The sequence below is a fragment of the Oncorhynchus tshawytscha genome, linkage group LG22 (assembly GCF_018296145.1).
Source record: "Oncorhynchus tshawytscha isolate Ot180627B linkage group LG22, Otsh_v2.0, whole genome shotgun sequence".
Lineage (NCBI taxonomy): Eukaryota > Metazoa > Chordata > Actinopteri > Salmoniformes > Salmonidae > Oncorhynchus > Oncorhynchus tshawytscha.
In genome coordinates this window covers 38643191-38656857 of record NC_056450.1, presented here as the reverse complement: position 1 = coordinate 38656857, position 13667 = coordinate 38643191, and the positions used below count along the sequence as shown (strand labels likewise).

Below are 13667 nucleotides of genomic sequence, written 5' to 3'. Positions count from 1 at the left end.
GGAAGAGGAGAAAGAGGGGGAAGAGGAGAAAGAGGGGAAGAGGAGAAAGAAGGGAGAAAGAGGGGGAAGAGGAGAAAGAGGGGGAAGAGGAGAAAGAGGGGGAAGAGGAGAAAGAGGGGGAAGAGGAGAAAGAGGGGGAAGAGGGGAAAGAGGGGGGGAAGAGGAGAAAGAGGGGGAAGAGGAAGAGGGGAAAGAGGGGAGAAGAGGAGAAAGAGAGGAGAAAGAGGGGGAAGAGGAGAAAGAGGGGGAAGAGGAGAAAGAGGGGGAAGAGGAGAAAGAGGGGGAAGAGGAGAAAGAGGGGGAAGAGAGGAACATTTTTGAATGTGAATGTGTTTCTCTGTTCTCTATTTGCTGTTATTGCCTCACTTGCTCACCTCTTCTGCCCAGTGTTGCCTCTGGCTGTACTGTGCTCTGGCCTCAATGCTTGTGTGATGGGAGTGGACATGGATAGGAGCTTATGGGATTCCTTTGTTAGATAAAAAGAGAGATGGTGGCTGAGAGAAGGACAAGGACATTTTGACCTGTGATATATTCCTCAATATTTTTAGTTAACGATTTGTTATAGACAAACAAAATATACTTACATAGGATTGTTTTCCATTCAATCCCCTCACATCTCTGCATTCAGGTAGTGTCTCTGGTTTGTCAAAAAGACAAGAAGAAAAGACATCCTGATGATTATACTGGTGATGATGATGAGTCGTCATTAAATGACAGGTTCATAAGGTACATAAGGTTCATAAGGTTCATAAGGTTCACAAGGTTAATAAGGTTCATAAGGTTCATAAGTTCATAAGGTTCATAAGGTTCATAAGGTTCACAAGGTTAATAAGGTTCATAAGGTTCATAAGTTCATAAGGTTCATAAGGTTCATAAGTTCATAAGGTTCATAAGGTTCATAAGGTTCACAAGGTTAATAAGGTTCATAAGTTCATAAGGTTCATAAGGTTCATAAGTTCATAAGGTTCATAAGGTTCATAAGGTTCATAACGAGAAGTGTTTTCTTTACTCTCACCGTCAACTCTAAAAGAGAGGCTGTGGTCTGTCTCAGTCTTCACTATGGACAGCCCTGCAGTGGCGCCCTCTGGTGGCTGGTTAATAGACCTGATGGCTGTGAGGATGTGTGGCATAGCAGAAGGTGAAAGGTCAGCCGAATATCTGACCTCTGGAGTTGCATCCTGGGAGGAGGAATGTCCACTCTGACTTCTGAAACGACAAGCATGTTACGCTCACAACACTCAAGACAGAAACACAGATTCACATGTTGTAAAACATACAGAACTTACTCTAGTGCCACTCTCAGATGCCTGACGTCCTCTCGCAGCCTCTGGTTCTCCTTTTTCATCATGTTCATCTCTCCAGCTACAAAATAGAAAAAACTGAAAATAATCCCCAGGCCATGGCTAATGTCTAATGTGAAAATACTGCACTGTAGCTTCAAAACAGGGAGCCTAGTTGGATCTTCACACAATGCTAGAGAGACATGTGGAGAAGGGGACCTCAGAGTGCAAATTACAGGGGGAACGGGGTGGAACATGAGGAACATGAGTCCTCCTAAATGCAGTGTGTGGGGGGGGTTCTCTAACTAGTGAAAAAAAAAGTTGTTTTATTGTCACACACCGGATCGGTGCAGTTTTTACAGGAACGAGGGTTAAGTGGTCAGACTTCACTTTGTCCGCTCAGGTATTTGAACCAGCTACCAGCCCAACGTCCTAACCACTAGGCTGCCTGTCGACCACTCTCCTATTTGATTAAAATGCAATTTGTACAGTGGTAAAGATGAAAATAAAAGCTTGTTTCCTGAATTAAACGAACATCCCCACCATCTGTGTCATGGTTTAAACAATGGTTTTCCCACATATGGCTGTACTTATCATTCCGGGATAGTCTCTTTTCAGGTGTACCAACTTTTCTTTCTACAGAAAAAGGTTATTTCGTCAGAAAACCTCATCAATTAATTAAGGCTACAAGAATGTAGACCCAATGACAATTGCCAAAATGTCATTACACTTTGGGGAATTGTGTGACATTTGTCTCTTTCCATTTCATCAAGTGGTGTTATTCCACAGTACTTTTGTTGGATACTGGAATCATTTTGGATCGGATGAACATGAGCAGGTAGTCTCATTTTGGATCGGATGAACATGCGCAGGTAGTCTCCTTTTAGATTGGATGAACATGCTGCAGGTAGTCTCCTTTTGGATTGGATGAACATGCTGCAGGTAGTCTCCTTTTGGATCGGATGAACATGTGCAGGTAGTCTCCTTTTAGATTGGATGAACATGCTGCAGGTGGTCTCCTTTTGGATCGGATGAACATGTGCAGGTAGTCTCCTTTTGGATTGGATGAACATGCTGCAGGTGGTCTCCTTTTGGATCGGATGAACATGTGCAGGTAGTCTCCTTTTAGATTGGATGAACATGCTGCAGGTAGTCTCCTTTTAGATCGGATGAACATGGGCAGGTGGTCTCCTTTTGGATTGGATAAACATGCGCAGGTAGTCTCCTTTTAGATCGGATGAACATGCGCAGGTAGTCTCCTTTTAGATCGGATGAACATGCGCAGGTAGTCTCCTTTTGGATTGGATAAACATGCTGCAGGTAGTCTCCTTTTAGATCGGATGAACATGCTGCAGGTAGTCTCCTTTTGGATTGGATGAACATGCTGCAGGTAGTCTCCTTTTAGATCGGATGAACATGCTGCAGGTAGTCTCCTTTTGGATTGGATGAACATGGGCAGGTAGTCTCCTTTTGGATTGGATGAACATGCTGCAGGTGGTCTCCTTTTGGATCGGATGAACATGCTGCAGGTAGTCTCCTTTTGGATTGGATGAACATGCAGGTAGTCTCCTTTTAGATTGGATGAACATGCTGCAGGTAGTCTCCTTTTGGATTGGATGAACATGCTGCAGGTGGTCTCCTTTTGGATTGGATGAACATGCTGCAGGTGGTCTCCTTTTGGATTGGATGAACATGCTGCAGGTAGTCTCCTTTTGGATTGGATGAACATGCTGCAGGTAGTCTCCTTTTGGATTGGATGAACATGCTGCAGGTAGTCTCCTTTTGGATTGGATGAACATGCTGCAGGTGGTCTCCTTTTGGATTGGATGAACATGCTGCAGGTAGTCTCCTTTTGGATTGGATGAACATGCTGCAGGTAGTCTCCTTTTGGATTGGATGAACATGCTGCAGGTGGTCTCCTTTTGGATTGGATGAACATGCTGCAGGTGGTCTCCTTTTGGATTGGATGAAAAAGTCTCCTTTTGGATTGGATGAACATGCTGCAAAATGAACATGCTGCAGAAAATTGGATGAACATGCTGCAGGTGGTCTCCTTTTGGATTGGATGAACATGCTGCAGGTAGTCTCCTTTTGGATTGGATGAACATGCTGCAGGTAGTCTCCTTTAGATTGGATGAACATGCTGCAGGTGGTCTCCTTTTGGATTGGATGAACATGCTGCAGGTAGTCTCCTTTTTTGGATTGGATGAACATGCTGCAGGTAGTCTCCTTTTAGATTGGATGAACATGCGAGGTAGTCTCCTTTTAGATCGGATGAACATGTGCAGGTAGTCTCCTTTTGGATCGGATGAACATGCTGCAGGTAGTCTCCTTTTGGAATGAACATGCTGCAGGTGGTCTCCTTTTGGATTGGATGAACATGCTGCAGGTAGTCTCCTTTTAGATCGGATGAACATGCTGCAGGTGGTCTCCTTTTGGATTGGATGAACATGCTGCAGGTAGTCTCCTTTTGGATTGGATGAACATGCTGCAGGTGGTCTCCTTTTGGATTGGATGAACATGCTGCAGGTGGTCTCCTTTTGGATTGGATGAACATGCTGCAGGTAGTCTCCTTTTGGATTGGATGAACATGCTGCAGGTAGTCTCCTTTTAGATTGGATGAACATGCTGCAGGTGGTCTCCTTTTGGATTGGATGAACATGCTGCAGGTAGTCTCCTTTTGGATTGGATGAACATGCTGCAGGTAGTCTCCTTTTAGATTGGATGAACATGCTGCAGGTAGTCTCCTTTTGGATTGGATGAACATGCTGCAGGTAGTCTCCTTTTTGGATTGGATGAACATGCTGCAGGTAGTCTCCTTTTAGATCGGATGAACATGCTGCAGGTAGTCTCCTTTTAGATCGGATGAACATGCTGCAGGTAGTCTCCTTTTAGATCGGATGAACATGCTGCAGGTAGTCTCCTTTTAGATCGGATGAACATGCTGCAGGTAGTCTCCTTTTGGATTGGATGAACATGCTGCAGGTAGTCTCCTTTTAGATCGGATGAACATGCTGCAGGTAGTCTCCTTTTGGATTGGATGAACATGCTGCAGGTAGTCTCCTTTTGGATTGGATGAACATGCTGCAGGTAGTCTCCTTTTGGATTGGATGAACATGCTGCAGGTAGTCTCCTTTTGGATTGGATGAACATGCTGCAGGTAGTCTCCTTTTGGATTGGATGAACATGCTGCAGGTAGTCTCCTTTTGGATTGGATGAACATGTGCAGGTAGTCTCCTTTTAGATCGGATGAACATGCTGCAGGTAGTCTCCTTTTAGATCGGATGAACATGCTGCAGGTAGTCTCCTTTTGGATTGGATGAACATGCTGCAGGTAGTCTCCTTTTAGATCGGATGAACATGCTGCAGGTAGTCTCCTTTTAGATTGGATGAACATGCTGCAGGTAGTCTCCTTTTGGATTGGATGAACATGCTGCAGGTAGTCTCCTTTTAGATTGGATGAACATGCTGCAGGTAGTCTCCTTTTGGATCGGATGAACATGCTGCAGGTAGTCTCCTTTTGGTTGGATGAACATGCTGCAGGTAGTCTCCTTTTAGATCGGATGAACATGCTGCAATTTTGGATTGGATGAACATGCTGCAGGTAGTCTCCTTTTGGATTGGATGAACATGTGCAGGTAGTCTCCTTTTAGATTGGATGAACATGCTGCAGGTAGTCTCCTTTTTTGAAGTGATTTGGTTAGTCATTTAATAAAAAATTAAAAAATAGAAAAATAAAATAATAAATAGGTAAATAAATGTACTGTTAAATGACACCTTTACTATTAGAAACTCATAAACATTTTGGGTGACATGGGAGGTCCTTTAAAAAAAAAACCATAGAGATTCCCCGAATGTCACAGTATAATTGGCATTCTAAATGGGGTTGATGTGATGTGTTAGCTGTTAACTACCCATGATGGAGATGTGCTGTAGGCTCTGGATCTGAGAGGTCTCATACTCCTGCTGCCGGCGCTTGGCCACATCCTGAGTCACAGTACACCTGTCACACAGCCCCGCCCTCAACCTGAAGCACAGAGGTCGGCGGGGGGGGTCAAACACTGACAAACATTGAGCTAGAGGCAGACTGATGTTAAAGTAACTGTCCAGTGAAATACTTTTCTTATAAACAAAAAAAGGTCATTAAATATGTTAAAAAGCAGCTTTTCTGTGTTAGAAACGGTGTGGTCATACCCACGATAACAGAATGGTGTGGTCATACCCACGGTAACAGAATGGTGTGGTCATACCCACGATAACAGAATGGTGTGGCCATACCCACGATAACAGAATGGTGTGGTCATACCCACGATAACAGAATGGTGTGGTCATACCCACGATAACAGAATGGTGTGGTCATACCCACGATAACAGAATGGTGTGGCTATACCCACGATAACAGAATGGTGTGGTCATACCCACGATAACAGAACAGTGTGGTCATACCCACGATAACAGAATGGTGTGGGAGCATACCCACGATAACAGAATGGTGTGGGAGCATACCGGTCATTAAGTATATTCATACGAGTAGACCGCTGATTGGCCAGCTCAGCCAATGAGGCAGGATGACATCATTCTGTCTTTGAGGAAATATCCAATCAAATCACATTTTATTTGTCACATGCACCGAATACCACATGTGTAGACTTTACCGTAGAAAACTTTTCCAACAATAAAGAGTTAAAAACACAAATAAATAGCAAGCATTTCTGAAACGGTATGTTTGAGATACAAGTTGGGAAGTTGGGATTTTTTTTTTCTTCTTTAAATTTATGCGTTGGCCACAAATACAAGTTTAAGATGAGTCAAGAACATTACTTGGGTATGGGTTAACAGAATATACACTTTTAAAAGAGATATTTTCACTGCACAGTTACTTTAAAACAGCATACACACAGACACACACACATTGGTGGCACAAAAAAAATGATGTAATACTATATAATAATAATAATATACATGGCATTTAGCAGGGGCTTTTGTCAGTCATTCACATTTCACATATGGGTGGTCCCGGGAATCCTACCCACTATTTTGCCATTACAAGTGCCATGCTCTACCAACTGAGCTACATAAAATACCCCAAACACAGACAGACACATTGCTACATGCCCATACAGCATGCACACACACACACACACACACACACACACACACACACACACACACACACACACACACACACACACACACACACACACACACACACACACACACACACACACACACACACACACACACACACACACACACACACACACACACACACACACACACACACACACACCACCCACCTGTTTTCCAGCTGTTTGATGTTGTCTGTGAGTAACCTCTGCTGCTCTCTCAGCTGTTGGTTCCTGTTGAACAGCTCCTCCATTCTCTTTGTGTCACTACATAGACCAGCACACCAACAGGTATCAATACGTCTCCCACACATCAACATTTCACCCTTTAGTGGATCAAATCAAAGTTTATTGGTTGCACACACAGATTTTGTAGACGTTATCACAGGTGTAACGGTCGTTTCTAGCTTCAACGGTGCGGTAATACGTAACAATACACCACAATATCCACATAACCCCCCCATAACCCCCCTCCCCCCTAAAAAAAGTAAAAAGAGAAAGGAATTAAGAAATAACAGAACGAGCTATTATAACATTATTAAGGTAACCAGTGTTCAATGACTATGTACATAGGGCAGCAGTCTCTAAGGTGCAGGGTAGAGTATTGGGTGGTAGTCAGCTAGAAACAGTGACTAAGGTTCAGGGCAGGGTACTGGGAGGAGGCCGGCTAGTGGTGACTATTTTGCAGTCTGATGGTCTGGAGATAGAAGCTATTTATTAGCTTTCGGTCCCAGCTTTGATGCACCTGTACCCACCTTCGAGATGGTAGCAAAGTGAACAGGCCATGACTCAGGTGGCTGAGGTCCTTAATGATGTGATGTGGCCTTCCTGTAGATGTTCTGGAGGGCAGGCAGTGTGCCCCTGGTGATGCGCTGGGCTGACTGCCCTCTGGAGAGCCATGCGGTGGCTCCCGACAGAATGCTCTCGATGGTGTATCTGTAGTAGTTTCTGAGGGTCTTAGGGGCCAAGCCAAATTTCTTCAGCCTCCTAAGATTGAAGAGCCGATTTTGCGCCTTCTTCACCACACTGTTGGTCTGGTCTGGAAGGACCATTTTAGGTCCTCAGTGATGCGCACGCCGAGGAACTTTACGTTTTTAGTCCACGATCAGCTCCTTTGTTTAGTTGACATTGAGTGAGAGGTTATTTTCCTGCCACCACTCTGCTGACCACGCACCAGTGTCGGGCCCCCGTGCTGAGGATCAGTGTGACAGCGGTGTTGCTGCCTACCTGCACCACCTGGTATCACTAATTCTTCCACATATCAATAAATCACCTTTTAGACCTTTTGAAATGGAGTCAGCATTTACTTACCAGCCCTTTTTATTGGTTAGCTCCTGCAATTTCTCTTGCCATTCTACAGAGAGAGAGGGAGAGAGAGGGAAAGAGAGAGAGAGGGAGGGAGAGAGAGACAGAGAGAGAGAGATGGTGGAGAGAGAGAGAGGTGGAGAGCGATGGAGAGTGAGAGAGAGAGAGAGATGGAGAGCGAGAGAAAGAGAGAGAGAGAGAGAGAGAGAGAGAGAGAGGGAGGGAGAGAGGGAGAGAGAGAAAAGAGAGAGAGAGATGGAGAGAGAGAGAGGTGGAGAGAGATGGAGAGAGAGAGAGAGACAGAGAGAGAGGTAGAGAGAGAGAGAGGGGTAGAGAGAGAGAGAGAGAGAGAGAGAGAGAGAGAGAGAGAGAGGGAGCAGGAGCGGGAGAGAGAGAGCGGGAGCGAGAGAGAGAGAGAGAGAGAGAGAGAGAGACAGAGAGAGATTGTAGATGGATTGATAGACAGTTAGATCATGTTAGAATATTAATTCTATAGTATTGTCTTGTGTGGTACCACGCTCACATCTCAGATCATCAGCAACACTGACACGGCAGAAGGATTGATCACTCACTTTGGACCTCTCGGTCGTGGGACTCCCTCAGTTTGTGGAGGAGATTGTTGAAACCATCCAGAGCCATGGAAACACTGCTGTCACAGCCGACCTTTACACAGGACCCCTCTCTCTCTCTCTCAGCTGTCATCCACAACAGAAATGTCCTCAACTGGGGAAGAAAACCAACCAAAGAAAACCAACCAAAGCATAGGTTCAGGTTTCCACAAGAGCATGCCAGAGCGAGCGCAGCAGGCCTTAAGGCCTTAACTTCCACAAATAGGAGGCAAACTTATGCAGAGATATTGGAAATGATAACAAGTTAGTGTGTGTGTGTGTGTGTGTGTGTGTGTGTGTGTGTGTGTGTGTGTGTGTGTGTGTGTGTGTGTGTGTGTGTGTGTGTGTGTGTGTGAGAGAGAGAGGTAGAGAGAGAGAGAGAGAGAGAGAGAGAGAGAGAGAGAGAGAGAGAATATCACTTGAGACTTGTTAGTAGATTTCCCTTATCTTATGTCCTACAGGTCTACATTTAATTGATAGAACAGGGAACATTGAATAATATGACACAATATGCTGTAAGATGCCACTGTAGTCCTGTCATGAGATGAAAAATAATGAAAAATAAGGCCATGAAACACAACATATAAGAGGAGAGGAGCAGTACAGTAGACTATAACATGTCTAGAGGAGAGGAGCAGTACAGTAGACTATAACATGTCTAGTGGAGCAGTACAGTAGACTATAACATGTCTAGAGGAGTGGAGCAGTACAGTAGACTATAACATGTCTAGTGGAGCAGTACAGTAGACTATAACATGTCTAGAGGAGCAGTACAGTAGACTATAACATGTCTAGTGGAGCAGTACAGTAGACTATAACATGTCTAGTGGAGCAGTACAGTAGACTATAACATGTCTAGAGGAGCAGTACAGTAGACTATAACATGTCTAGAGGAGAGGAGCAGTACAGTAGACTATAACATGTCTAGAGGAGAGGAGCAGTACAGTAGAATATAACATGTCTAGAGGAGTGGAGCAGTACAGTAGACTATAACATGTCTAGAGGAGCAGTACAGTAGACTATAACATGTCTAGAGGAGAGGAGCAGTACATTAGACTATAACATGTCTAGAGGAGAGGAGCAGTACAGTAGACTATAACATGTCTAGAGGAGAGGAGCAGTACAGTAGACTATAACATGTCTAGAGGAGCAGTACAGTAGACTATAACATGTCTAGAGGAGAGGAGCAGTACAGTAGACTATAACATGTCTAGAGGAGAGGAGCAGTAGACTATAACATGTCTAGACCATTAGACTATAACATGTCTAGAGGAGAGGAGCAGTACATTAGACTATAACATGTCTAGTGGGAGCAGTACAGTAGACTATAACATGTCTAGAGGAGAGGAGCAGTACAGTAGACTATAACATGTCTAGAGGAGAGGAGCAGTACAGTAGACCATAACATGTCTAGAGGAGTGGAGCAGTACAGTAGACTATAACATGTCTAGTGGAGCAGTACAGTAGACTATAACATGTCTAGAGGAGAGGAGCAGTACAGTAGACTATAACATGTCTAGAAGAGAGGAGCAGTACAGTAGACTATAACATGTCTAGAGGAGAGGAGCAGTACAGTAGACAATAACATGTCTAGTGGAGGAGTACAGTAGACTATAACATGTCTAGTGGAGTAGTACAGTATGTTCTGTTAGGATCAATGCTGTTGACTATTCCATGGATATTTTTATTTTATATAACATAAACCATTCGTTTTAACTTAGGCCTTCTTCTCTATTTCATTATTCTTTTTACTTGTCTCTGCTCTCTCCCAATAGAAGAGGAGGGTGAGAGGGTGTGTCAACACACTCTAAACACCGTGAAGCATTTTTTGATCTGAGCTGTTCTCAGAAGCAGCATGTCGGGATACGTTGTCTTAACTGTCCCAAACGTTGCAGCAAAGCAAGAGAAGACCTGTCTGTCCAACGGTCTGCCTTTCCCTGCTCACAGAGTGTTGCTTAACAGGCTCTCAGTTCAAACTGTGACATACACACTTATTACATACATGTACATTGTAGATTGATTGAGGTCCATTTTCAGTTATCAATAATCTACTCCCCCCCCTTTTTTTAAAGAGTTCACAGATCAATAGACCTGAATTACTCATATCCAAATCTATGTATCTGTCCTAGTGGTCTAAATGTATATACACCTATAGAACAGAAATGGGTACTAGCTGTGTAGCTTTTCTAGCTTTTCTGTATAGCTGTACAGCTGTGTATCTGTGTATCTGTGTAGCTTTGTATCTGTGTAGCTGTGTAGCTTTTCTCACTGTATAGTTGTGCAGCTGTGCAGCTGTGTAGCTGTGTAGCTTTTCTAGCTGTATAGCTGTGTAGCTGTGTTGCTGTTTTGCTGTGTAGCTGTGTAGCTGTGTAGCTGTGTTGCTGTTTTGCTGTGTAGCTGTGTAGCTGTGTAGCTGTGTTGCTGTATAGCTTTTCTAGCTGTATACCTGTGTAGCTGTATACCTGTGTAGCTGTATAGCTTTTCTAGCTGTGTAGCTGTGTACCTGTGTAGCTGTATACCTGTGTTGCTGTATAGCTTTTCTAGCTGTGTAGCTGTGTTGCTGTGTACCTGTGTAGCTGTATACCTGTGTAGCTGTGTAGCTGTGCTAGCTGTGTAGCTGTGTTGCTGTATACCTGTACCTGTGTGTACCTGTGTAGCTGTATACCTGTGTAGCTGTGTAGCTGTGTACCTGTGTAGCTGTGTAGCTGTATACCTGTGTACCTGTGTAGCTGTATACCTGTGTACCTGTGTAGCTGTGTAGCTCTGCACTGCATAACTATGTTTGAACAAGAAAGTAGGAGATGCAGAGCTACACACACCGAGAAAAGGAAAGGCTGTCGTATGAAAAGATACAGGGAGGTGGCTGAAGTATCTGTTGCACACATTTAAAACCACAGTCTTATGCACACTGTGTGAATAAAGCCTGATCCGTCACAGAATTGGAACATATTTGGCGAAATTAGACAATGACAGACAGACACTCATGTATGCAACGACAAGGCTACATTTTCTATAGAAATAGAAATATAGATTCAGTTATATGGTTCCTGAAGTAAAAAAAAAAAGGAGGGAAATCCAGGAATCGAAAAACAACTGATTGGACATCCCAACATTTTTTTTGGTAAACAGTTGGGGGATAGGGAAGATAAATTGAACTACTCCTATATTTATCGACAGAGTTATCGATGTAAGGACTGCCCTCCATTAGCTCAACATGATAGTTTTTTCAACAAGTTTTATCCACATATAAAAATGGAGGTCGCAATCCCAGATTGCCACCTTTAATCCTACAATCCTGTACAACACAGTGTTGGGAAATAGACATAGGACCCAACAGTAGGTTATTGTCACAACATGTTAAATATCTGTGCTCTGAGAAAATACACAGGCTACAGTAACGAACTGTTCCTTTCCCGTTCTGTCACCTCCTCTGCTCCCAAATCAACACACGGATTTATATCACCGTTAATTCACGGATTTATATCACCGTTAATCCACGGATTTATATCACCGTTAATCCACGGATTTATATCACCGTTAATCCATGGATTTATATCACCGTTAATCTATGGATTTATATCACCGTTAATCCACGGATTTATATCACCGTTAATCCATGGATTTATATCACCGTTAATCCACGGATTTATATCACCGTTAATCCACGGATTTATATCACCGTTAATCCACGGATTTATATCACCGTTAATCCACGGATTTATATCACCGTTAATCCACGGATTTATATCACCTTTAATCCACGGATTTATATCACCGTTAATCCACAAACCATTAACCCGTCGTCTGACAAATTCAATGGGAACAAATGCACACTTCACTATACTGTTTTGTTATTCAAAACAACCATGTGGTTCAATCGATGATCATACAAGACCGCTGTTAGGAAGAAGATAACATTAACAACCATAAATAATATATATACAAGATGCTGTTAGGAAGAAGATAACATTAACCATAAATATATATATATATATAACTGTAAATAATGCAAGTGAATGTTATCCTGTCCTTCATTATACAGATGAATCCTCATTTCCATCCATTGTCTATGTATTCCCTGTTCTAACGAGGATTCAATGAGAAGGACTCTTAAGGAAACAGTCCTTTCCTGTATGCTAATGAATAGACTCTCCTGCCCAGCATGCCTCCTGGCACCGGCCCACCCAGCAACCCGTCCCAACTTTACAGGCCCCAGCTCCCCACCACACACTGTCAACAGGCACACTCACCTTTTTCCAGGTCCCCAACGAGGAACCGTCACTCTGTCTGTCTGTCCTTCTGTCTGTCAATCCCTTGCAGTCTAGTCTGTCTCTTCTCCTCCTTAGCTCTGGAGAGCTAGTTGGTCAGTGCCAGAGATAGAGATGGATAAGGTAACAGAGAGAGAGAGAGAGAGAGAGAGAGAGAGAGAGAAAGAGAGAGAGAGAGAGAGAGAGAGGAAATACACACAAGAGAAAGCCCCCCCCCCTCATCTCCACCCCAGGGGAAACAGGTCTGAGCGGTGCTAGAGAACACAAACACGGATGCCCAGGCCAGTTCTCCCTTGATATTCCGGTTCTGCAGAAATCCAGCAAAAACCGGACCATCCAGATTTATTAACCTTTAGAGAGCAGACAGAAGCCATAGGGTAACTCAAACACAGCATGAACTTTTCACTCTTACGTTTCAGAAGTAAAAATAGAAGTAAAAATAGGCTAATAAATATAGATAAATATAGATAAATAATAATAATAATATAAATATAGATAAAACAAAAATAAAATAAAAAACAACACAAAATGACATGAATTCAGGGTCTAGAAACATTGAGTTATGATTGAGTACCTATAGAATATAATAAATAATGATTTGTGTTACTTTTTTCATACCCGCATGAAGTAATCTCACAATTTGAGAGGATTAGCAAACTTGCTCAGAAGGTGAAAAAGGGTATTTTGAGGTTTTAAAGACGACCATGCTGATTGGGCATTTCTCCAAATGTTTTGGAATCATAGCAGGTATTACTCTTTTATTTACAAATGGGGTGGAGTGTGGACACATTTATCCAGTTTCCCTCCTAGCTCTACGTGAGATGAACTATGAATCAGAATCGTGTGATAAAACATTACCAGTCACAATTACAGTGATTGCTGTAGGACATAGAGTACCAGTCAATATTTTGGACACACCTACTCATTCAAGGGTTTTTCTTTATTTTTACTATTTTCTACATTGTAGAATAATAGTGAAGACATCAAAACTATGAAATAACACATGGAATCATATAGTATCAAAAAAAGTGTTAAACAAATCCAAATATATTTTAATATTTTAGATTATATATTAGATTA

The 13667-nt window shown here is 42.9% G+C and overlaps 1 protein-coding gene across 3 annotated transcripts in view; it reads right to left on the bottom strand.

Moving 5' to 3' along the window:
* Positions 1-12806, bottom strand: part of LOC112241797 (RBBP8 N-terminal-like protein) — a 17678-nt gene extending 4872 nt beyond the window's left edge. The window contains exons 1-9 of one of the 3 annotated variants that reach the window (XM_042304187.1): positions 12570-12806; positions 8284-8434; positions 7718-7760; positions 6578-6673; positions 5195-5307; positions 1287-1362; positions 1016-1206; positions 585-637; positions 375-466 (exon numbers count right to left, since the gene is read on the bottom strand). In XM_042304187.1, coding sequence (XP_042160121.1) covers positions 375-466; positions 585-637; positions 1016-1206; positions 1287-1362; positions 5195-5307; positions 6578-6673; positions 7718-7760; positions 8284-8413 — 794 coding nt within the window. In that variant the 5' untranslated portion in view covers positions 8414-8434; positions 12570-12806. The remainder of the gene's footprint in view (positions 1-374; positions 467-584; positions 638-1015; positions 1207-1286; positions 1363-5194; positions 5308-6577; positions 6674-7717; positions 7761-8283; positions 8435-12569) is intronic. The other 2 variants (XM_042304189.1, XM_042304188.1) reach the window with 2 other exon arrangements.
* Between the last annotated feature and the right edge of the window lie 861 nt (positions 12807-13667).